General features: G+C 41.1%; 1 protein-coding gene across 1 annotated transcript in view; it reads right to left on the minus strand.

The window, feature by feature from the left end:
- Nucleotides 1-6,214: 6,214 nt before the first annotated feature.
- LOC134608455 (monocarboxylate transporter 7-like) overlaps nt 6,215-23,203 on the minus strand; it is a 43,930-nt gene continuing 26,941 nt past the window's right edge. The window contains exons 4-5 of the mRNA XM_063451313.1: nt 9,472-10,215; nt 6,215-6,600 (exon numbers count right to left, since the gene is read on the minus strand). Of these exons, the coding sequence (XP_063307383.1) occupies nt 6,215-6,600; nt 9,472-10,215 (1,130 nt within the window). The remainder of the gene's footprint in view (nt 6,601-9,471; nt 10,216-23,203) is intronic.

Genomic DNA, 23,203 nt, shown 5'->3' on the forward strand with positions numbered 1-23,203 from the left:
TTTACTCCTTGTGCTTTGTGACCTGTAACTACCAAAAAAAACTTAAAATCCCAGACACATTATATATTCTGTAAATCAGAACAACTAAATGAATTTATTTTTAATTACTTTCCTTAACCTGCACTAATTGTGCACACATTATTATTGCAAAAACTGTAAAAAAAACACACAACATTTTTCATTTTTTTGTATTTTTTAATAATAAATAAGCATTTATGTATATATATGTTACATCAAATTAAAGCCCTTTCTGTCCTTTAAAAAACGGTGTATAATATGCGTTGGTGCAATAAATTAGTCAAATTGCAGTTGAACGCAAACAGCAAAAAATGCCGTTGTCATTAAGTGAAAGACAGTGAAAGACAAGCTTCCGAAGCTCTGTCCTTAAGGGGTTAAGGACGGAGCCAAATGCACACGTTGTGAACGAAACAAAATGTAAACAAAACCTGGCATTTGCGCTATATGTCTGTCCAACCGTAATTCACCTCTTTCATATTAAATGCACCCCCCCTTATTATATATCATTTTATTCAGGGCTTTCATTTAATATCAAATATTTAGCTATGAAACATAATTTAATATGAAAAAAATGGGAGAAAATAAGAAATTTTGTTATTTTTTTAGTTCTACATGACATTTTAACTGTCAACGTCATAATACTGTTTGCTTTTACTGCAATAAAATACACATATTTGTATTCAGCAAAGTCTCACGTGTAAAACAGTACACAAACACTGGCCAAACACTGGCCAAAGTTAGCGTTAGTATTTGTTTGTGTGTGAAAAATGCAAAAAACACCAATTTTGGCTAGGGTTTGTGACTAAGTGGCTACTATAAAGACTGGACATACCCCGTTTGCAATACCTTGGGTTGTCTACTATTGCAAATGGTATGCCATCATAGGGGTAATTTTCATTCTTGGGCTACCATAGGGTCTCAAAGGCAACGTACCCAATCTGGCAAATTTTAATGTGAAAAAAATTAAGCACAAGCCTTATATTTGATGCTGTAACTTTTGAAAACATCATAAAACCTGTATAAATATTTGTGTTTCAAAACAGTAAAAAGTATCGCAGCAATAATATCGTCCGTGTAAGTGCTGTTTGTGCGTGAAAAATGCAAAAAAACTTTACTTTTACCTGCGATATCATCGTTGTAATACATTTTACTGTTTTGAAACACTAATATTTGTGTTCAGCAAAGTCCCCCGAGTAGAACAGTACCCCCCATGTACAGGTTTTATGGTGTCTTGGAAAGTTATAGGGTTAAATATTGTGCTAGCAAATTAAATTCCCTTTACTTTCGGCATGGGTTGTCAGGCAGGTCCCGCTAATTGTAATTAATTAAGATACCCAATTATGTAAAAATATTACATAAATATATATGTAGAATTAATATATGTATATATATACGTATGTGAATATATATGTATATATATATATAATTTTTCTAAAATATTTTTATTTATATATAGGTATATATATATAGTGATATTTAAGTATATATTTATGTATATAGATATATATATTATTTAGTTCTACGTGTTTTTTGATATAAATATATATATTAATATCACAATACAGTTAGAACGAAATAACACACATCTATATATTTTGTAATTATTTTTGTTAAATTATTTTATTTTTTTACGTATTTACATATTGAATTTGTTTATATTATATATAAATATATATATAACAATAATTATATATATATTTAATCAGTATACGTGTAATTTGATATTAACCCCTTAACGACGAGTGACGGACGAGGTCCGTCACTCTGGGGATTGCCTTAACGACGAGTGACGGACCTCGTCCGTCACCCGTTAAAATTAACCCCAGATCGCCGCAATCGCGGCGATCGTGGGGTTAATGGTGCTCCGGTCTGCCTCTGCATTAGAGGCAGACCGGGAGCACCGGATCGGGCTGTCAGAGTACATGTGCCCGCTCTGACAGCATGCCAGAGCGGGCACATGTGCTCTCTATACTCACCTCCGCCTCCCTGCACTTCCTGGTTCTGTGTGAAGTGCAGGGAGCCGGATCTTCAGTGATCCTGCCCCCTGGTGACAAAACAATAAAGTTAAATTTAAATCCCACCCCCCTTTACCCCCCCCTTTACCCATTTTAATATAAAATTAACCCCTTCCCTGCCAATTGATCACTGACTACAGTGATCAATTGGCAGGGATTACATTTTACTATGATCTGATTTTTTTTTTTTAACCCCTGAGGGTTAATTATTATTATTTTTAACCCTCAGGGGTTAAATTTATTTTATTAATTAGTTAAAAAATTTTAAAGTTATAAATTTAGCTAGCTGGGGAGGGTGGAAGTTAGTGGGGAATTGGGGGATTTAGTATTACGCTAACTAGGGGTTAACGTTAAAAAAAGTTTAAAAATACGCTTTAAAAAGTTAAAAAATTAAGTTAAAAAAAAAGTTTTAATAACATTTAAGTAAAAAATTTAAAAAAATAAACCCTTTACCCAGTCCAAATAAAAATTAACCCCTTCCCTGCCAGTCGATCAATGCCTACAGTGATCAAAATACAGATCACAGTATTATACTGTGATCTAATTTTTTTTTAACCCCTGACGATTAACTTTTATTTATTTTTTAACCCTCAGGGGTTAAATTTATTTAACCCCTTAAGGACACATGACATGTGTGACATGTCATGATTCCCTTTTATTCCAGAAGTTTGGTCCTTAAGGGGTTAATTAACTAATTTAAATATTGTATAATTAAATATTTTGCTAGCTGGGGTGGGTGGGAGTTATGGGAAAATGGGGAATTTACTGTTAGTGCTGCTTACTGCTAGTTAGGGGTTAACGTAAAAAAAAAGCTTAGAAAAATGTTAAATCTGTAAAAAAAAGTTTTACGAAAGTTTAGGAAACTTTAAAAAAATTAATAAGCAAAACAAAAGTTTAAAAAATAGTTTTAAAAAGTAAAAAAAGTTTTAAAAAGTAAAAAAATACATTTAATAACGCTCATTACCACTACACCTGGTACAAGCTAGCGGAAAAATGATCCCACGCTAAGGTTCAAAATATGCCTTTTAAAATACCCTGGGATGTCTTCTTTAAGAAATGGTATGGCTTTATGGTGTATTTGGTTTATATAGCCTGGTAAAATACTCTAAAATGGGACATGGGCACAGCGTAAAAATGTAAAGTTTGAAAAAAAATGGAATGGCTGTGTCCCAAATGTGCCCCTCCGATGTCCACATATACCTGGCAAAGGTACATACGGGGGTATTTTTGTACTCAGCAAACATAGCTGAGCAACATATGAAGTATTATACAGTGGTAGTACACATAAGGTTTGCAAAATATACTGTGCAAACTCACTTTGTGTGTCAAAAAGGCAGAAAAAACGCTTATTACCACTACACCTGGTACAAGCTAGCGGAAAAATGATCCCACGCTAAGGTTCAAAATATGCCTTTTGAAATACCCTGGGATGTCTTCTTTAAAAAATGGTATGGCTTTATGGGGTATTTGGATTATATAGCCTGGTAAAATACTCTAAAATGGGACATGGGCACAGCGTAAAAATTGAAAGTTGGAAAAAAAAATGGAATGGCTGTGTCCCAAATGTGCCCCTCCGATGTCCACATATACCTGGCAAAGGTACATACGGGGGTGTTTTTGTACTCAGCAGACATAGCTGAGCAACATATGAAGTATTATACAGTGGTAGTACACATATGGTTTGCAAAATATACTGTGCAAACTCACTTTGTGTGTCAAAAAGGCAGAAAAAAACGCTTATTACCACTACACCTGGTACACGCTAGCGGAAAAATGATCCCACGCTAAGGTTCAAAATATGCCTTTTGAAATACCCTGGGGTGTCTACTTTAAGAAATGGTAGGCCTTTGTGGGGTAGTTTGAATTTAAAACCTGCGAAGATGCTTGGAAATTGCACTTAGGCCCGGCGTCAAAATTCAAAGTTCGGTAAAAACTGATATGGCTTGGTCTCCTATATGGCACTGTAGCTTCACGAAATAGTGCCATAGACATACAATGGGGGTGTCCTTTTACTCAGAAGACTTAGCTGAGCATAATTTTGGGGGTTTGAGCTTAGTGGCACATATGAAATATACAAAATGCCCAGCAAAAATGCAATCCGTATGTAAAAAATGCACAAAATTATTTTTTACCACATACTTTGGCATGTAATGGTAAAAAAATGGGGGCATGTTAAGGCACAATATGCACCTTATGACATACCCTGGGGTGTCTACTTTTACAAATGGTAGGCCTTTGTGGGGTTTTTTTGAACAGTCAAACTGTTATAATACCCCAAATGGAAGCATAGGCTCATTAAATCCGTCTCTCAAAATTCTACTGTGAATACTGAAAAGGACAGGTCTCCTATATGGCACTGTAGCTTCACGAAATAGTGCCATAGACATACAATGGGGGTGTCCTTTTACTCAGAAGACTTAGCTGAGCATAATTTGGGGGGTTTGAACTTAGTGGCACATATGAAATATACAAAATGCCCAGCAAAAATGCAATCCGTATGTAAAAAATGCACAAAATTATTTTTTACCACATACTTTGGCATGTAATGGTAAAAAAATGGGGGCATGTTAAGGCACAATATGCACCTTCTGACATACCCTGGGGTGTCTACTTTTACAAATGGTAGGCCTTTGTGGGGTTTTTTTGAACAGTCAAACTGTTATAATACCCCAAATGGAAGCATAGGCTCATTAAATCCGTCTCTCAAAATTCTACTGTGAATACTGAAAAGGACAGGTCTCCTATATGGCACTGTAGCTTCACGAAATAGTGCCAAAGACATACAATGGGGGTACCGTTGTACTCAGCAGAAGTAACTGAACACATAATAAAACTTTGTACAGGAATAGCACACACCAACTTTACAAAATACACATGAGAAGTTCTTTGTTATAAGTTTGTGTGCGAAAACCCCCAAAAAACACAATTTTACTCCAATATTTAGCAGAGGTTGGCGGTAAAATGGCTACGTAGAAAGTGTCAAAACAACCTTAGGTAAATAGCCTGTGGTGTCTACTTTATATAAATATATACTTTTGTGTGGCAATTTTGTTTTCTTTTATGGCTATTAGGCTTACAAGACAAACATACCAAATTCTAAAATCGCTCCACATAAAAAGTGTATTTCACTCCTTGTGCTTTGTGACCTGTAACTACCAAAAAAAACTTAAAATCCCAGACACATTATATATTCTGTAATTCAGAACAACTAAATGAATTTATTTTTAATTACTTTCCTTAACCTGCACTAATTATGTACACATTATTATTGCAAAAACTGTAAAAAAAACACACAAAAATTATTTTTTTTGCATATTTCTGTATTTTTTTAATAATAAGTAAGCATTTATATATATATGTGTTACATCAAATTAAAGCCCTTTCTGTCCTTTAAAAAACGGTATATAATATGTGTCGGCGCAATGAATAAGTAAAAAGCAAATTGCAGTTGAACGCAAATAGCAAAAAATGCAAAAAATGCCGTTGTCATTAAGTGAAAGACAAGCTTCTGAAGCTCTGTCCTTAAGGGGTTAATATATATATAATTATATATATATTAATAGTAAAATACACCTATACAGTGTACGTGTGTGTATGTATATGTGTATATATATATACTTAGATCATATATATATATAATATATATATATATATGATCTAAGTATATATTATAATTTTTTTACACTTTTAACATTTATTTTATTTTATTTTCAGCCAGTAGGGGGACCACCTGTCATTACAGGCAGTCCCCCTGCTGGCAATACAGAAGCCAGCTATCCCTGCCATGTGATTGTGAGGTCCTCGCAAGGACCTCACTCTCACATGGCCGGGGGGGACCGGAGGAGGAAGATCTGCCGCGGGGGGGCTCCCTGGGAGTCCCCCAACCACGATCGCCGGCACCGGGTAAGTAAGGAAAGACCGGAGGGCGTACTATTACGCCCGGCGGCGTTTAGAGCCGCCTATAACAGGACGCCCTCCGGTCTTAAGGGGTTAATAAATAGTATAATAATAATAATTAAAAAGACCAATAGTAGCACAGAGACTGGCCCTGTATATGTTTGAATAGAGCTCTCATATCCCCTCTGAACTGTAGATTTTTAGAAAACTTGTGCCACATGTATGCAGATGAACAGAAAGAATGTGAAAACCCATGGGTGGCAAGGTGTCCAATGATTTTCAGATCAATCCGCTGACAGGTTTCCATTCATTTCTGGGATTTCTATCACCACATCTTGGACATTTTGACATTCAGTGGAGTCTTGTGTATCGGGTGACTTTTTCTTGCACTGTCCATTAATGCAAGGTCTTACTATGGCAGGTAGTTCCATCTCTATAGTACTGGAGTTTTCCTCAGTTCCTGACGGGTTTTCATCTACTACTGCATTGTTTATTGGCATGTCTTGTGCATCTTGGAATTCAGCTGAGTCTTGTGTAGCTGGTGCCTTTTTCTTGCACAAACCATTCTGAGAAGGTTTTACAAAGGCCAAGCATATAGCACCAAGTGCCATCCCGACAGCACTGAAGTAGAATGCAGACCCATAATATTTTGTTTTGTCCACCAGTAAACCTGAATAAAAGAAAATAAAACAAAAAAGTAGAAACATTACTTTCAGCCATATAATCTTCTGCAGACATAGCTTGTACTTATGTTAACCCCTTAACGCCGTTACGGCGTTCTATGCCGTCCCGCATTAAATGGGCTTTAAAGCCGTTGCGGTGGCAGAGAACGGCTTAAGCCCCCAGCAGCTCCGATTTACTCACCTCCGCCGCGATCCTCTTCTGGAGGGCTGCCTGACAGCCCAGGCAGCCCTCCCGCGGCAAATGAAGCCCCCGGGGGCCATGTGATCACTCTCAAAGAGCTATCACATGGCCCCCTATAGCTGGTTGTGGATCTGCCAGCAGGGGTACTGTCTGGAGTGTCAGACAGTCCCCCTGCTGGTGGATAGTGTTGGTAACAAAATACAATTAGAATGACATTCTATATCTATCTATCTATCTATATATAAAATACAAATAACCGCAAATATATATATACAGATAAATATATATAATTACATAAATAACTACATAAGTGTACACGTAGACTTTAAATACATATATATGTATATATATTAAAATTCTATGTGTATATTTAAGTAATATTTTAACATAATTATGTGATTTAATTAGTTAAAATTTGATTGACATACCTGACAACCCAGGCAAAAAGTGCAGAGTGCCTTTTTCACACATGATCAGCACTTTTACTGACGATATTATTGTTGTAATACAAGTTACCATTTTGAAACACTAACATTTGTATTCAGCAAAGTCTCCTGAGTAAAACAGTACCCCCCATGTACAGGTTTTATGGTGTTTTGGAAAGTTAGAGAGTCAAATATAAGGCTTGCATTTCATTTTTTTCGCATAAAAATTTGCCAGATTGATTATGTTGACTTTTGAGACCGTATGGTAGCCCAGGAATAAGAATTACCCCCATGATGACATACCATTTGAAAAAGTAGACAACCCAAGGTATTGAACGTGGGGTATGTTTAGTCTTTTTTTAGTAGCCACTTAGTCACAAACACTGGCCAAAGTTAGCGTTCATATTTGTTTTTGTGTGAAAAAAGCAAAAAACTAATATTTGGCCAGTGTTTGTGACTAAGTGGCTACTAAAAATGACTGGGCATACCCCATTTGCAATACCTTGGGTTGTCTACTTTTGCAAATGGTATGCCATCATGGGGGTAATTCTTATTCCTGGGCTACCATACGATCTCAAAGGCAACATAACTAATATGGCAAATTTCAATGTCAAAAAAAGGAAATGTAAGCCTTATATGTGACTCTCTAACTTTCCAAAACACCATAAAACCTGTACATGAGGGGTACTGTTATTCTCGGGAGACTTCACTAAACACAAATATTAGTGTTTTAAAACAGTAAAACATATTACAACAATAATATAGTCCATAAAAGTGCCGTTTGTTTGAAAAAAATGCAAAAAACTTCACTTTTACTTAAAATATCATTGTTTTAATAAAATTTACCAGTTTTAAACACTAATATTTCAGTTCAGCGAAGTCTCCCGAGTAAAACAGTATAGGTTATAGGTATTTAAAATCTACGTGCATACTAATGTAATCTTTTATGTAATTATATGTATTTATCTCTATATATATATCTGCGGTTATTTGCATTTTATATATAGATATATATATATAGAATGTCATTCTAAGTGTATTATGTTACCAATATATATATATTAATAGCAAAATACAGTTAGAATGAAATTACATATGCATATATAATTTATTTTAAATTTTGTTTCAATATTTTATTTATTTATTTTATTATTTTATTTATTTATTATTGTAATTAGACGTATTTATATATAATATATGTGTATATATCTATTATATATATAATATATATACATATTATATATATGTAACGTCATTCTAAGTGTATTTTAATATTAATATATATACTAATATTAATATTAAAATACACTTTGTATGACGTTACATATATATAATATGTATATATATTATATATATAATATATATACATATTATATATATATATATATATATATATATATAAATACTTTTAATTTAATTTTACACATGTTTAATACATTTTTTTTACTCTTCCTACCAGCAGGGGGACTGTCTAATATTCCTACCAGCTATGGGGGCCATGTGATCGCTCTTTGAGAGCGATCACATGGCCCCCGGGGGCCTCATTTGCCATGGGGGGGCTGCCTGGGCTGTCAGGCAGCCCCCCAGAAGAGGATCGCGGCGGAGGTAAGTAGCTGCGATCTTCTAGGGGCTTAAGCCGTTACGGCGTTCTATGCCGCCGCAACGGCTTTAAAGCCCTTTAAAGCCGCGACGGCATAGAACGCCGTAACGGCGTTAAGGGGTTAAACATATATTTCACAGAATTCTTAGCCCCAGTGTTTGCTCCATCAGTGCAAACATTCCTGCTTTTTTGTATAAAACTAGGACTAGGATTATGAACTAGTGAGCAGGTACTGAGTCAGATGTAATTATTACACATTCACACAGCGCCTGATACTTGTGGAGTTTATAAACAGTTTTCCAGAGGATGCTGGACTGACCAAAACAGTCACATCTGTCATATTGCAGGGTTCGCAGTGTTGCATAGCTCATTCAAATACTCAAAATAGGGTGACTCTAATCATTGTAGACAATATATGATTCTGTTATGATGGCACAAGGAAACGAGCCCTGTGGAGACACTCAGAGTATTGCAGGTTATCATTATTTTAAATTTTGGAGTGGGCATTGGCAGAGGCCAACAATGAAGATCAAAGGATGCCCAGTGCTGGCCCATGCACAGCTGGTGCTAACCAAGTGCTTGTCTTGTTGTGTGACTTCATGGGCTAGTGGGGAGATAAAAAAAAAAAATTATAACAAATTGTATTAGTTACCTGTTAATGGGGGTCCCGTCAGTGATGTGAAACTTTGAATAAAGACAAAGACTCCAACTGCTGATTCCATCTTCTCAATGCCAACAATGTCCTTTTCCCCTATCAGCGGAATGTAAGTTGCTGCAACAGCTCCCATAATGTAGCTGTAAAAGAAGCTACATGCCATCAGTCCCAGAAAAGTATGAGCAAAAGGGATGGCAACAAGAGCTAGGCACAGCAGGATGACAAATGTCAGTTCAATGTAAATCTTATTAATTGGCTCCTTGTGCATGATAAGGCCTCCACTAATTCTTCCGAGGAGTTCAGCAAAGGCCATGAAGATAAGAATGCGTGTTGAAAGTTCTTCAGGTATGCCCAGACTTACACTGTAAGGAATAATGAATAGGGGAGGTACAGAAGTGCCAAAGACAGCAAATAATCCAAATAGTGTGTAAAATATAAAGCTAGTATTTTTCAATACAGAAAAATCAAGTACAAGCTCATCCTTTTCAGACTCTACTGGCTCAAGCATCTTCTCCTCTTTGGGCATGTCAGTCTTTGCCATTGTATTGTCTACAGAATCTGTGATGTCTATAGTAATGCGTGTGTCCTTATTATCAACTTCTGAATGTTGTTTTGGGTCTTCTTCTGATATAATAATGATTGGCTGTAGCAAGAATCCACAAACCATGATGACAAGTTGCAGAGCTCCGATGACGAACAGGCAAATTCTCCAGCCCATGTATTGCATAAGTGCAGTATAAGCTGGAAAGTAAAGAAAAAAGCATTATAAGCATGTAAGTGGGAAACAATCATCAGAAAAATATAAATCTCACAATATGTTTTTACATAGTTAAAACCCTTAAAACGTTCTTCATATTAGTATTCGTTTATACAGAATTTGTTGGCACTATATAAGTGTCAATAATAATAATGATAATCATAATAATAATAATAATAATAATAAAAAAGGAGCAATGATTAACTAGAAACGGAATTTACAGTGCTTAGGTCAAACATTGCCAAACTGGGATCATTATTGAGTTGAAACACAGTTCCCAATTGGCAGAACTGTTCCTGAATTCACTACAGTTTTGTTTGTTGTTGGGTTTACTCACCAAACTGTGAATTGCAAACCACATTTAAAAAAGAAAAAGAAATGTATAGTCACAACTTGGCTATTTTTGTTATTAGGTTTGCAATTCACTAGCATTCAGTCATTATCCATATAATTGTGCTTCGCAGTCTGCTGAAAAGTAGTTCTATGACCAAACATTTTTAGACTAGATTTAAGACACTTTTCAAGTGGCAAAGCCATTTTAAACACACCTTTTTTATTTAAAGTAAAAGAGGGCTGGTCACAAATGCTTGACGACAGCGTTATAAACTACTAGATAGCACTGAAATTCTAATGTTGTGTCCATGTTATATCCATATAACGTGTGGCTCTTTCTAATGTCACTTTTCATTTTAAAAATAGATGAACTAGAAAATTCCTTAAGCAGGAATGCCTTCAGTTCAGCTACTTTGGCCTTAAATTTTAAATTCACTCTGAATTCTCACTCTATTAAATAGCCCTGAGAATCTCTTTCCAGCATTCAAAAATTTTTTGCCACTGTAACAAGTTTATTCTCAAACCTGTGAAATGTTAGGGACTCACCAGGGAATTACAAATTTACCCCCATTTTAGTTATTTTTGCCTAAATTTAGTAATTTCCTAGTCAATTCATGTCAATACACCATTAAGTTTATAGCTACCTCCCCACCCCCTGCACCCACACCTGGCATCATGTGGGAGACATTTAAATTGTCTGGAGGGTTATTTTTCCACCATCATGCGTGGAGTAATAATTCACTTGATAGGTAGTGGACAAGTTCTTTGTACAGCTACACTAACCCCTGTATAAAGTGGGGACTTCGTAATAAAGTAAAAATACAAGGTGGAACATACCATTATCCCTCCATTTCTGCTCAGTGGATGAGGTATTGATAAGAGCAGTAGCTGACTGCCATAGTTATATATTTATTTCTACAGCAAACAGGGTGACAATGTTTCAGCCTACACTGGCCTTTTTCAAGTCATAAATTTAAGATCGTGCCTATCGATACATATCTGGCGGCCACTCCAATAGGGACACGAGTCTCGCCGCCAAGGATGTCCTTTTCCCCCTCTCTGGAACTCTGCTGCGCCGGATTTGGTGATATAGCTGCTGAGTGATTATAGCTGTTATAGCTTTCGCCCACAGACATTAGCCGAGACTTAATGCTGGGAGTGAACTGGTTTAATGGGGCATGGTACATGCAATGTTGTCAGGGTACCTGAAGTCTCTACCTCTGGGAGAGGTAGAGACTTAGACGTCTATCCATCCGGACGGTCTGTTTCCCCTGTTCCTCGCGGCCCACCCGGTCACATAAACGCCGGCCGCGAGGGAGTCACTTCCTTTTGTAGCATGACGCCCGGAAGTCGACGTCATGACGCCAACCCGGAACGACCTGTCACTCAATTGTTTGGAGACTAATCAGGACTCGTCGGAGGCGTGTCTACCCTTCTGAGCCAGGGTATTTAACAGTGCTTCTCTCATTTGCTCATTGCCCTGTCGTGGTTCTAGGCTGCCTAGTCACACAGTGCTCTGGTATTTTCAGTTATCCCTTTGGTTCCGACCCGGCTTGTTTGACTTACTCTGTTTACCTCTGTTATCCTTGACCCGGCTTGTTCCTTGCTTACCTGTCCTCTCGTTCCCTCGACCTCGGCTTGTCTCTGACCATTCTCTATATTCTCCGTACGTTAGTCCGGCCATTCTAAGGTCCGGTATACGTATCCTGTACCTGTTTGTACTCTGCGTGTTGGATCCCTGTCCCGATCCTGACATTACGACAGGGCCAATGGATCCTGCAAGTACAAACAGTCAGCTTGGCCCCTCTGATCCTAGGTTCGAAGCCATGGAACACAGAATGGATCAAATGGCCCTAGCGCTACAGGCGTTATTATCTCGTGCCAATAATCTACCAGAGGAGACACGTACTACTTCTATCTCCCCTGTAAGTTCTGGCCTAGAGGTAGCCACTGTAGGTGCCTCCTCCCGCATTACCCCACCAGTACGTTATGGTGGTTCACCTGATAAGTGTCGTGGTTTTTTAAACCAGATTAGTATCCACTTTGAATTGCAACCTCGTTCCTATCCTACAGATAGGGCAAAGGTTGGATTTATTATCACCTTACTCATTGAGAAAGCTCTGAGAGGGGCCAACCCACTATGGGAGAACGATAACCCGTTAGTATATAATTATAATGCCTTTGTAGCTGCCTTTAGAAGAACTTTTGACCCCCCTGGTAGAAAGGTCAATGCAGCCAGATTACTGTTGCGCCTGAGACAGGAGAACCGAACACTTGTGGATTATGCACTAGAGTTCAGGTCTCTGGCGTCAGAAGTTAAGTGGAATGAGCAGGCTTATATAGATGTATTTTTAAACGGGCTATCAGACGTAATCCTTGATGAGGTTGCTACTAGAGAACTCCCTGAAAATTTGGAGGATTTAATTTCGTTCATTTCTCGTATTGATGAGCGTTTAAGAGAGAGACAAAACACTCGAGAGAGGAACCTTAGACCTTCCTTTAAATTAGCTCCCGTATTTCAAAGTCCTGATTCCACTACCTCACTGTTTCCTGAACCTATGCAGATAGGCAATACTCGCCTCTCAGAAGAAGAGAGACAGTACAGGAGAAGAGAGGGATTATGCATGTATTGTGGAGTCAGAGGTCACTTACGCCTGAATTGTCCTAATCGCTCGGGAAACGCTCGCACCTAAGTTTCTCTAGAGGACAGGCCTTGGGTGTTTCTATTTTGTCCTCTACTCATAATTATAAAGAGAACAGGCTTCTGCTACCAGTTTCTTTAACTTGGGAGAAGGGAGTACTAAAGACTATGGCTTTGATAGATTCCGGAGCTGCTGAGAATTTTATCGACCAAGCCTTTGCTACTAAACACACTATCCCATCCCAGTTAAGGGATACACCCTTGGCCGTTGAGGCCATAGATGGTAGACCTTTACTTGAGCCTGTTATCTCCTGTGAGACCATACCCGTTAACTTAACTGTTGGTATCTTACACGAGGAAAAGTTATCACTTATGCTCATTTCGTCCCCTTCTGTCCCCATAGTCCTGGGGTACCCTTGGTTAAAAAGACATAACCCTATTATCGATTGGGAGTTAGGGGAGATACTCTCATGGGGTCAGGGCTGCCAGGAGAAGTGTTTACGCAGGGTTTCTCCATTGGCTGTAATAAAAACACCAGGTACTTCCACTCAGTCTACAGAGAGACAGATACCGTCTCTCTACCAGGACTTAAAAGCAGTATTCGACAAGAAGAATGCTGATACCTTACCTCCACACAGGTCATTTGATTGTAAAATTAAGCTTCTACCTGGTACTATGCCTCTGAGGGGCAATGTATATCCTCTATCCACGCAAGAGAACTCAGTTCTAGAGGAATATATTCGTGAGAATCTAGAAAAAGGATTCATTAGGAGATCCTCTTCTCCCGCCGGGGCTGGTTTTTTTTTCGTTAAAAAGAAGGATGGTACTCTAAGACCTTGTATTGATTACCGAGGTTTGAATAAGATAACCATCAGAAATGCCTATCCGATTCCTTTGATTACCGAGCTGTTTGATCGTTTAAAGAGCTCTAAAATTTTCACCAAGTTAGATCTCAGAGGGGCGTATAACTTGGTGAGAATCCAGCATGGACACGAGTGGATGACAGCGTTCAATACCCGTTATGGTCACTATGAATACACGGTTATGCCATTTGGTCTTTGTAATGCTCCGGCAGTATTTCAGGATTTGATTAATGAAGTTCTTAGGGAGTTTCAACATGATTGTGTTATTGTATACCTGGATGACATACTTATACACTCTAGGGAGATTGAGACCCACCACAGACAAGTCAGAAAGGTATTGCACAAACTTCTGCAACATGGCTTATACTGTAAATTGGAGAAATGCAGTTTTGACCAGTCTCAGATAGACTTTCTTGGTTACGTGATTTCTGGGGAAGGCTTTAAGATGGATCCTGACAAACTCCAATCTATTTTAGATTGGCCATTGCCTAAGGGACTCAAGGCGATTCAGAGGTTTATTGGTTTCTCTAATTATTATAGGCGCTTTATTAAGGGATACTCTTCTATTATTGCGCCTATTACCAATATGACCAAACAAGGGGCTGATACTAAGACCTGGTCTACTGAGGCCCTTGTTGCTTTCAAGACTCTCAAGGAACTTTTTGCTTCTGCCCCAATTTTAGTCCATCCTGATACGACTCTGCCGTTCCTACTCGAGGTCGATGCCTCTGAGACGGGAGTAGGTGCTGTTCTGTCACAAAGGTTAGGGGTGGACAAACCGTTACACCCTTGTGGTTGTTTCTCTAAGAAACTATCTGGTCCTGAAAGCAGATATGACATCGGTGACAGGGAACTGTTAGCGGTCATTATGGCTCTAAAGGAGTGGAGACATTTATTAGAAGGGACCTTACATCCTGTTACGATTCTAACGGACCACAAGAACTTGTCCTATATTGGGGAGGCTAAGCGCCTATCCGCCAGGCAAGCTCGTTGGTCCTTATTCCTGACTCACTTCAATTATGTGCTTACTTATAGACCTGGTTCTAAGAACTCTAAAGCCGATGCTTTATCTCGCCAATATGAACCGTCCACTATAGCTGAGCCAGTTCTTTCCTCGATAGTTCCTAAATGTAATATCATCGCTAACACGAATCTCAGGATTCATTCTCCGTTGCTTGCTGAGATCATGAAGTTACAACATCTAGCTCCTAAACAGACTCCTGGGGATAGACACTTCGTTCCTCCTGCTCTCCAACTGGAAGTGTTACGGTGTTTCCACAACAGCAAGGTAGCTGGGCATCCTGGCATTCGCAAGACGTATGCTTTAATCTCCAAAGATTTCTGGTGGCCTGCTTTACGTAAGGATGTTAAGGATTTCATCGGTACGTGTGAGGTCTGTACTAAGACTAAGCAACCTCATACGCTCCCATGTGGATTTCTGCATCCCTTAGAGGTTCCAGAGAAGCCATGGTCCTGTTTAGCTATGGACTTCATTGTCGATTTACCTATCTCTAAAAAACAGACTGTTATCCTCACCGTGGTTGACAGATTCACCAAGATGGCTCACTTCGTTCCTCTGCCTAAACTCCCGTCTTCCCCCGAATTGGCAGAGATATTCGCAAGGGAGATTTTTCGTTTACATGGGATACCCTCCCAAATTGTGTCTGACAGAGGTTCCCAATTTGTTTCCCGTTTTTGGAGGTCCTTCTGCTCTCAACTGGGTATCAAATTGAATTTCTCTTCTGCCTATCATCCTCAGTCTAACGGAGCTGCTGAACGCACCAACCAAAAGATTGAACAATATTTACGTTGTTTTGTTTCTGAACACCAGGACGATTGGGTTGGTTTGATTCCTTGGGCGGAGTTTGCACACAACAATCTCGTTTGTGATTCTACTCATTCAAGCCCCTTCTTCATGAATTATGGCTTTCATCCATCTATTCTTCCCTCGGCTTCTCCTTCCCAAGGGTTACCGTCGGTTGATGTTCATGTTGCCAATTTGAGGAAGTTGTGGGATCAGACTCGACAAATTCTTCTGCACAATTCTATGCTGGTTAAGAAACACGCTGATAAACGTAGAAGGGCGGCTCCGGTGTTTGTTCCAGGTGATAGAGTATGGTTGAGTACAAGAAACATTCGTTTAAAAGTGCCTTCCATGAAGTTCGCTCCTCGTTATATTGGACCTTACAGGGTGCTGACTCGAATTAACCCAGTTGCGTACCGTCTAGCTCTTCCATCTGCCTTACGCATCCCTAACTCATTTCATGTTTCATTGCTGAAACCACTAGTCTGTAACAGATTTTCCTCCACGGTCTCCTCCCCTCGCCCTGTTCAGGTGGAGGGTCAGGAGGAGTATGAGGTTAACGCTATCATCGATTCTCGAATCTCCCGGGGGAGAGTACAATATCTGGTCGATTGGAAGGGATAGGGTCCTGAGGAGAGGAGTTGGGTGCCTCAAGAGGATGTTCATGCTCCTCGTCTCCGCAGGGCGTTTCACTTCCGCTTCCCATCTCGTCCCGGTTCATTCCGCCCGGTGGGCGTATCTGAGAGGGGGGGTACTGTCAGGGTACCTGAAGTCTCTACCTCTGGGAGAGGTAGAGACTTAGACGTCTATCCATCCGGACGGTCTGTTTCCCCTGTTCCTCGCGGCCCACCCGGTCACATAAACGCCGGCCGCGAGGGAGTCACTTCCTTTTGTAGCATGACGTCCGGAAGTCTACGTCATGACGCCAACCCGGAACGACCTGTCACTCAATTGTTTGGAGACTAATCAGGACTCGTCGGAGGCGTGTCTACCCTTCTGAGCCAGGGTATTTAACAGTGCTTCTCTCATTTGCTCATTGCCCTGTCGTGGTTCTAGGCTGCCTAGTCACACAGTGCTCTGGTATTTTCAGTTATCCCTTTGGTTCCGACCCGGCTTGTTTGACTTACTCTGTTTACCTCTGTTATCCTTGACCCGGCTTGTTCCTTGCTTACCTGTCCTCTCGTTCCCTCGACCTCGGCTTGTCTCTGACCATTCTCTATATTCTCCGTACGTTAGTCCGGCCATTCTAAGGTCCGGTATACGTATCCTGTACCTGTTTGTACTCTGCGTGTTGGATCCCTGTCCCGATCCTGACATTACGACAGGGCCAATGGATCCTGCAAGTACAAACAGTCAGCTTGGCCCCTCTGATCCTAGGTTCGAAGCCATGGAACACAGAATGGATCAAATGGCCCTAGCGCTACAGGCGTTATTATCTCGTGCCAATAATCTACCAGAGGAGACACGTACTACTTCTATCTCCCCTGTAAGTTCTGGCCTAGAGGTAGCCACTGTAGGTGCCTCCTCCCGCATTACCCCACCAGTACGTTATGGTGGTTCACCTGATAAGTGTCGTGGTTTTTTAAACCAGATTAGTATCCACTTTGAATTGCAACCTCGTTCCTATCCTACAGATAGGGCAAAGGTTGGATTTATTATCACCTTACTCATTGAGAAAGCTCTGAGAGGGGCCAACCCACTATGGGAGAACGATAACCCGTTAGTATATAATTATAATGCCTTTGTAGCTGCCTTTAGAAGAACTTTTGACCCCCCTGGTAGAAAGGTCAATGCAGCCAGATTACTGTTGCGCCTGAGACAGGAGAACCGAACACTTGTGGATTATGCACTAGAGTTCAGGTCTCTGGCGTCAGAAGTTAAGTGGAATGAGCAGGCTTATATAGATGTATTTTTAAACGGGCTATCAGACGTAATCCTTGATGAGGTTGCTACTAGAGAACTCCCTGAAAATTTGGAGGATTTAATTTCGTTCATTTCTCGTATTGATGAGCGTTTAAGAGAGAGACAAAACACTCGAGAGAGGAACCTTAGACCTTCCTTTAAATTAGCTCCCGTATTTCAAAGTCCTGATTCCACTACCTCACTGTTTCCTGAACCTATGCAGATAGGCAATACTCGCCTCTCAGAAGAAGAGAGACAGTACAGGAGAAGAGAGGGATTATGCATGTATTGTGGAGTCAGAGGTCACTTACGCCTGAATTGTCCTAATCGCTCGGGAAACGCTCGCACCTAAGTTTCTCTAGAGGACAGGCCTTGGGTGTTTCTATTTTGTCCTCTACTCATAATTATAAAGAGAACAGGCTTCTGCTACCAGTTTCTTTAACTTGGGAGAAGGGAGTACTAAAGACTATGGCTTTGATAGATTCCGGAGCTGCTGAGAATTTTATCGACCAAGCCTTTGCTACTAAACACACTATCCCATCCCAGTTAAGGGATACACCCTTGGCCGTTGAGGCCATAGATGGTAGACCTTTACTTGAGCCTGTTATCTCCTGTGAGACCATACCCGTTAACTTAACTGTTGGTATCTTACACGAGGAAAAGTTATCACTTATGCTCATTTCGTCCCCTTCTGTCCCCATAGTCCTGGGGTACCCTTGGTTAAAAAGACATAACCCTATTATCGATTGGGAGTTAGGGGAGATACTCTCATGGGGTCAGGGCTGCCAGGAGAAGTGTTTACGCAGGGTTTCTCCATTGGCTGTAATAAAAACACCAGGTACTTCCACTCAGTCTACAGAGAGACAGATACCGTCTCTCTACCAGGACTTAAAAGCAGTATTCGACAAGAAGAATGCTGATACCTTACCTCCACACAGGTCATTTGATTGTAAAATTAAGCTTCTACCTGGTACTATGCCTCTGAGGGGCAATGTATATCCTCTATCCACGCAAGAGAACTCAGTTCTAGAGGAATATATTCGTGAGAATCTAGAAAAAGGATTCATTAGGAGATCCTCTTCTCCCGCCGGGGCTGGTTTTTTTTTCGTTAAAAAGAAGGATGGTACTCTAAGACCTTGTATTGATTACCGAGGTTTGAATAAGATAACCATCAGAAATGCCTATCCGATTCCTTTGATTACCGAGCTGTTTGATCGTTTAAAGAGCTCTAAAATTTTCACCAAGTTAGATCTCAGAGGGGCGTATAACTTGGTGAGAATCCAGCATGGACACGAGTGGATGACAGCGTTCAATACCCGTTATGGTCACTATGAATACACGGTTATGCCATTTGGTCTTTGTAATGCTCCGGCAGTATTTCAGGATTTGATTAATGAAGTTCTTAGGGAGTTTCAACATGATTGTGTTATTGTATACCTGGATGACATACTTATACACTCTAGGGAGATTGAGACCCACCACAGACAAGTCAGAAAGGTATTGCACAAACTTCTGCAACATGGCTTATACTGTAAATTGGAGAAATGCAGTTTTGACCAGTCTCAGATAGACTTTCTTGGTTACGTGATTTCTGGGGAAGGCTTTAAGATGGATCCTGACAAACTCCAATCTATTTTAGATTGGCCATTGCCTAAGGGACTCAAGGCGATTCAGAGGTTTATTGGTTTCTCTAATTATTATAGGCGCTTTATTAAGGGATACTCTTCTATTATTGCGCCTATTACCAATATGACCAAACAAGGGGCTGATACTAAGACCTGGTCTACTGAGGCCCTTGTTGCTTTCAAGACTCTCAAGGAACTTTTTGCTTCTGCCCCAATTTTAGTCCATCCTGATACGACTCTGCCGTTCCTACTCGAGGTCGATGCCTCTGAGACGGGAGTAGGTGCTGTTCTGTCACAAAGGTTAGGGGTGGACAAACCGTTACACCCTTGTGGTTGTTTCTCTAAGAAACTATCTGGTCCTGAAAGCAGATATGACATCGGTGACAGGGAACTGTTAGCGGTCATTATGGCTCTAAAGGAGTGGAGACATTTATTAGAAGGGACCTTACATCCTGTTACGATTCTAACGGACCACAAGAACTTGTCCTATATTGGGGAGGCTAAGCGCCTATCCGCCAGGCAAGCTCGTTGGTCCTTATTCCTGACTCACTTCAATTATGTGCTTACTTATAGACCTGGTTCTAAGAACTCTAAAGCCGATGCTTTATCTCGCCAATATGAACCGTCCACTATAGCTGAGCCAGTTCTTTCCTCGATAGTTCCTAAATGTAATATCATCGCTAACACGAATCTCAGGATTCATTCTCCGTTGCTTGCTGAGATCATGAAGTTACAACATCTAGCTCCTAAACAGACTCCTGGGGATAGACACTTCGTTCCTCCTGCTCTCCAACTGGAAGTGTTACGGTGTTTCCACAACAGCAAGGTAGCTGGGCATCCTGGCATTCGCAAGACGTATGCTTTAATCTCCAAAGATTTCTGGTGGCCTGCTTTACGTAAGGATGTTAAGGATTTCATCGGTACGTGTGAGGTCTGTACTAAGACTAAGCAACCTCATACGCTCCCATGTGGATTTCTGCATCCCTTAGAGGTTCCAGAGAAGCCATGGTCCTGTTTAGCTATGGACTTCATTGTCGATTTACCTATCTCTAAAAAACAGACTGTTATCCTCACCGTGGTTGACAGATTCACCAAGATGGCTCACTTCGTTCCTCTGCCTAAACTCCCGTCTTCCCCCGAATTGGCAGAGATATTCGCAAGGGAGATTTTTCGTTTACATGGGATACCCTCCCAAATTGTGTCTGACAGAGGTTCCCAATTTGTTTCCCGTTTTTGGAGGTCCTTCTGCTCTCAACTGGGTATCAAATTGAATTTCTCTTCTGCCTATCATCCTCAGTCTAACGGAGCTGCTGAACGCACCAACCAAAAGATTGAACAATATTTACGTTGTTTTGTTTCTGAACACCAGGACGATTGGGTTGGTTTGATTCCTTGGGCGGAGTTTGCACACAACAATCTCGTTTGTGATTCTACTCATTCAAGCCCCTTCTTCATGAATTATGGCTTTCATCCATCTATTCTTCCCTCGGCTTCTCCTTCCCAAGGGTTACCGTCGGTTGATGTTCATGTTGCCAATTTGAGGAAGTTGTGGGATCAGACTCGACAAATTCTTCTGCACAATTCTATGCTGGTTAAGAAACACGCTGATAAACGTAGAAGGGCGGCTCCGGTGTTTGTTCCAGGTGATAGAGTATGGTTGAGTACAAGAAACATTCGTTTAAAAGTGCCTTCCATGAAGTTCGCTCCTCGTTATATTGGACCTTACAGGGTGCTGACTCGAATTAACCCAGTTGCGTACCGTCTAGCTCTTCCATCTGCCTTACGCATCCCTAACTCATTTCATGTTTCATTGCTGAAACCACTAGTCTGTAACAGATTTTCCTCCACGGTCTCCTCCCCTCGCCCTGTTCAGGTGGAGGGTCAGGAGGAGTATGAGGTTAACGCTATCATCGATTCTCGAATCTCCCGGGGGAGAGTACAATATCTGGTCGATTGGAAGGGATAGGGTCCTGAGGAGAGGAGTTGGGTGCCTCAAGAGGATGTTCATGCTCCTCGTCTCCGCAGGGCGTTTCACTTCCGCTTCCCATCTCGTCCCGGTTCATTCCGCCCGGTGGGCGTATCTGAGAGGGGGGGTACTGTCAGGGTACCTGAAGTCTCTACCTCTGGGAGAGGTAGAGACTTAGACGTCTATCCATCCGGACGGTCTGTTTCCCCTGTTCCTCGCGGCCCACCCGGTCACATAAACGCCGGCCGCGAGGGAGTCACTTCCTTTTGTAGCATGACGTCCGGAAGTCTACGTCATGACGCCAACCCGGAACGACCTGTCACTCAATTGTTTGGAGACTAATCAGGACTCGTCGGAGGCGTGTCTACCCTTCTGAGCCAGGGTATTTAACAGTGCTTCTCTCATTTGCTCATTGCCCTGTCGTGGTTCTAGGCTGCCTAGTCACACAGTGCTCTGGTATTTTCAGTTATCCCTTTGGTTCCGACCCGGCTTGTTTGACTTACTCTGTTTACCTCTGTTATCCTTGACCCGGCTTGTTCCTCGCTTACCTGTCCTCTCGTTCCCTCGACCTCGGCTTGTCTCTGACCATTCTCTATATTCTCCGTACGTTAGTCCGGCCATTCTAAGGTCCGGTATACGTATCCTGTACCTGTTTGTACTCTGCGTGTTGGATCCCTGTCCCGATCCTGACAAATGTATACACAGACCCCCAGCAGAGAGTCTCCATATAGTTCAATACAAACTCCTCTTCGGCGTCTCTGTGTCAAAAGACACCTCAAAAGAGGTTAAGAGGGTTAACAAGCTCCAAGGTGGGCTGAGTACTGGGGGTATAAAAAGGGAAAATTTGTGGTCATGTTCGGTTACCGAACGGGAACGGGAAAAGGATACACACAAGTATTTTCAGTGTCAGGGTGTTCTGTCATACTACTCCCCCCCCTTGTATGGTGCTTCAGCAGACATGGCTTAACAGTTTTCGGGGCAACTTCGATATGTCTAGACTTGCTCGTTAGTTGGTGAGCTCAGTTTGCCTTGACAACCCTTCGGCGTTCCCGTTCTGCTTGCTGGGCCGGTAGTGTATGGTGAAGTTGTATGGTTGTAAAGCTAGACTCCACCGCCGTAATCGGGCATTGTCTCCTGCCACCTGGCTGCCACCAGTTGAAGATGTGTGTTAGGGAGGCACAAGAACAGGGGAGAGAGATATGATAAGGTGAGATGGGACAGGATCGAGCGGGCAAGTAGTCGGGCGAGAGGAAAGGAGAAGCGCAGCCACCTCTTGTTTAGTAGTCGGGAAGAAAGTCTGAAGGGCAGGAAAGGCATGATCTACGTGCGCTTGAGAAAGAGAATGGCAAGGTGGGGAGAATTCTTTTCGTAGCGGTTAAATCTTGTCAGTAAAGTAGCAAGCAAAGCATCGGCTGTAAGGTTAGTTTGGGGGGTGGCCACAGCAGGGCGAAGAAGAGAGTTAAAGGTGCTGATGAGTTCTGTCTGCTGTGAATTGGGTGCGCTGTTCCAAAAGGATCTGCCTGGGAAAACCTACTTGAGAGAATATCCAGATCAGTGCATCTGCTACGGTTTCTGCTTGGATGTTAGTCAAAGCGACTGCTTCAGGATAGCGGGTAGCGTAGTCCACTATGGTAAGTATATACTTTTTACCGGAGGGACTAGGTCTCACTAGGGTTCCTATTATATCGACCGCTATTTGGCTGAATGGTTCCTCAATGATCGGCATGGACTGCAGCAGAGCCTCAGGGTGATCTCCGTTCTTTCCCACCCGTTGACAAACATCACAAGTTTGGCAGTACTGCTGAACATCTTGATTCCAGGTCAAAAGAAGTTCTGGG

Source organism: Pelobates fuscus, chromosome 1 (genome assembly GCF_036172605.1).
Source record: "Pelobates fuscus isolate aPelFus1 chromosome 1, aPelFus1.pri, whole genome shotgun sequence".
Lineage (NCBI taxonomy): Eukaryota > Metazoa > Chordata > Amphibia > Anura > Pelobatidae > Pelobates > Pelobates fuscus.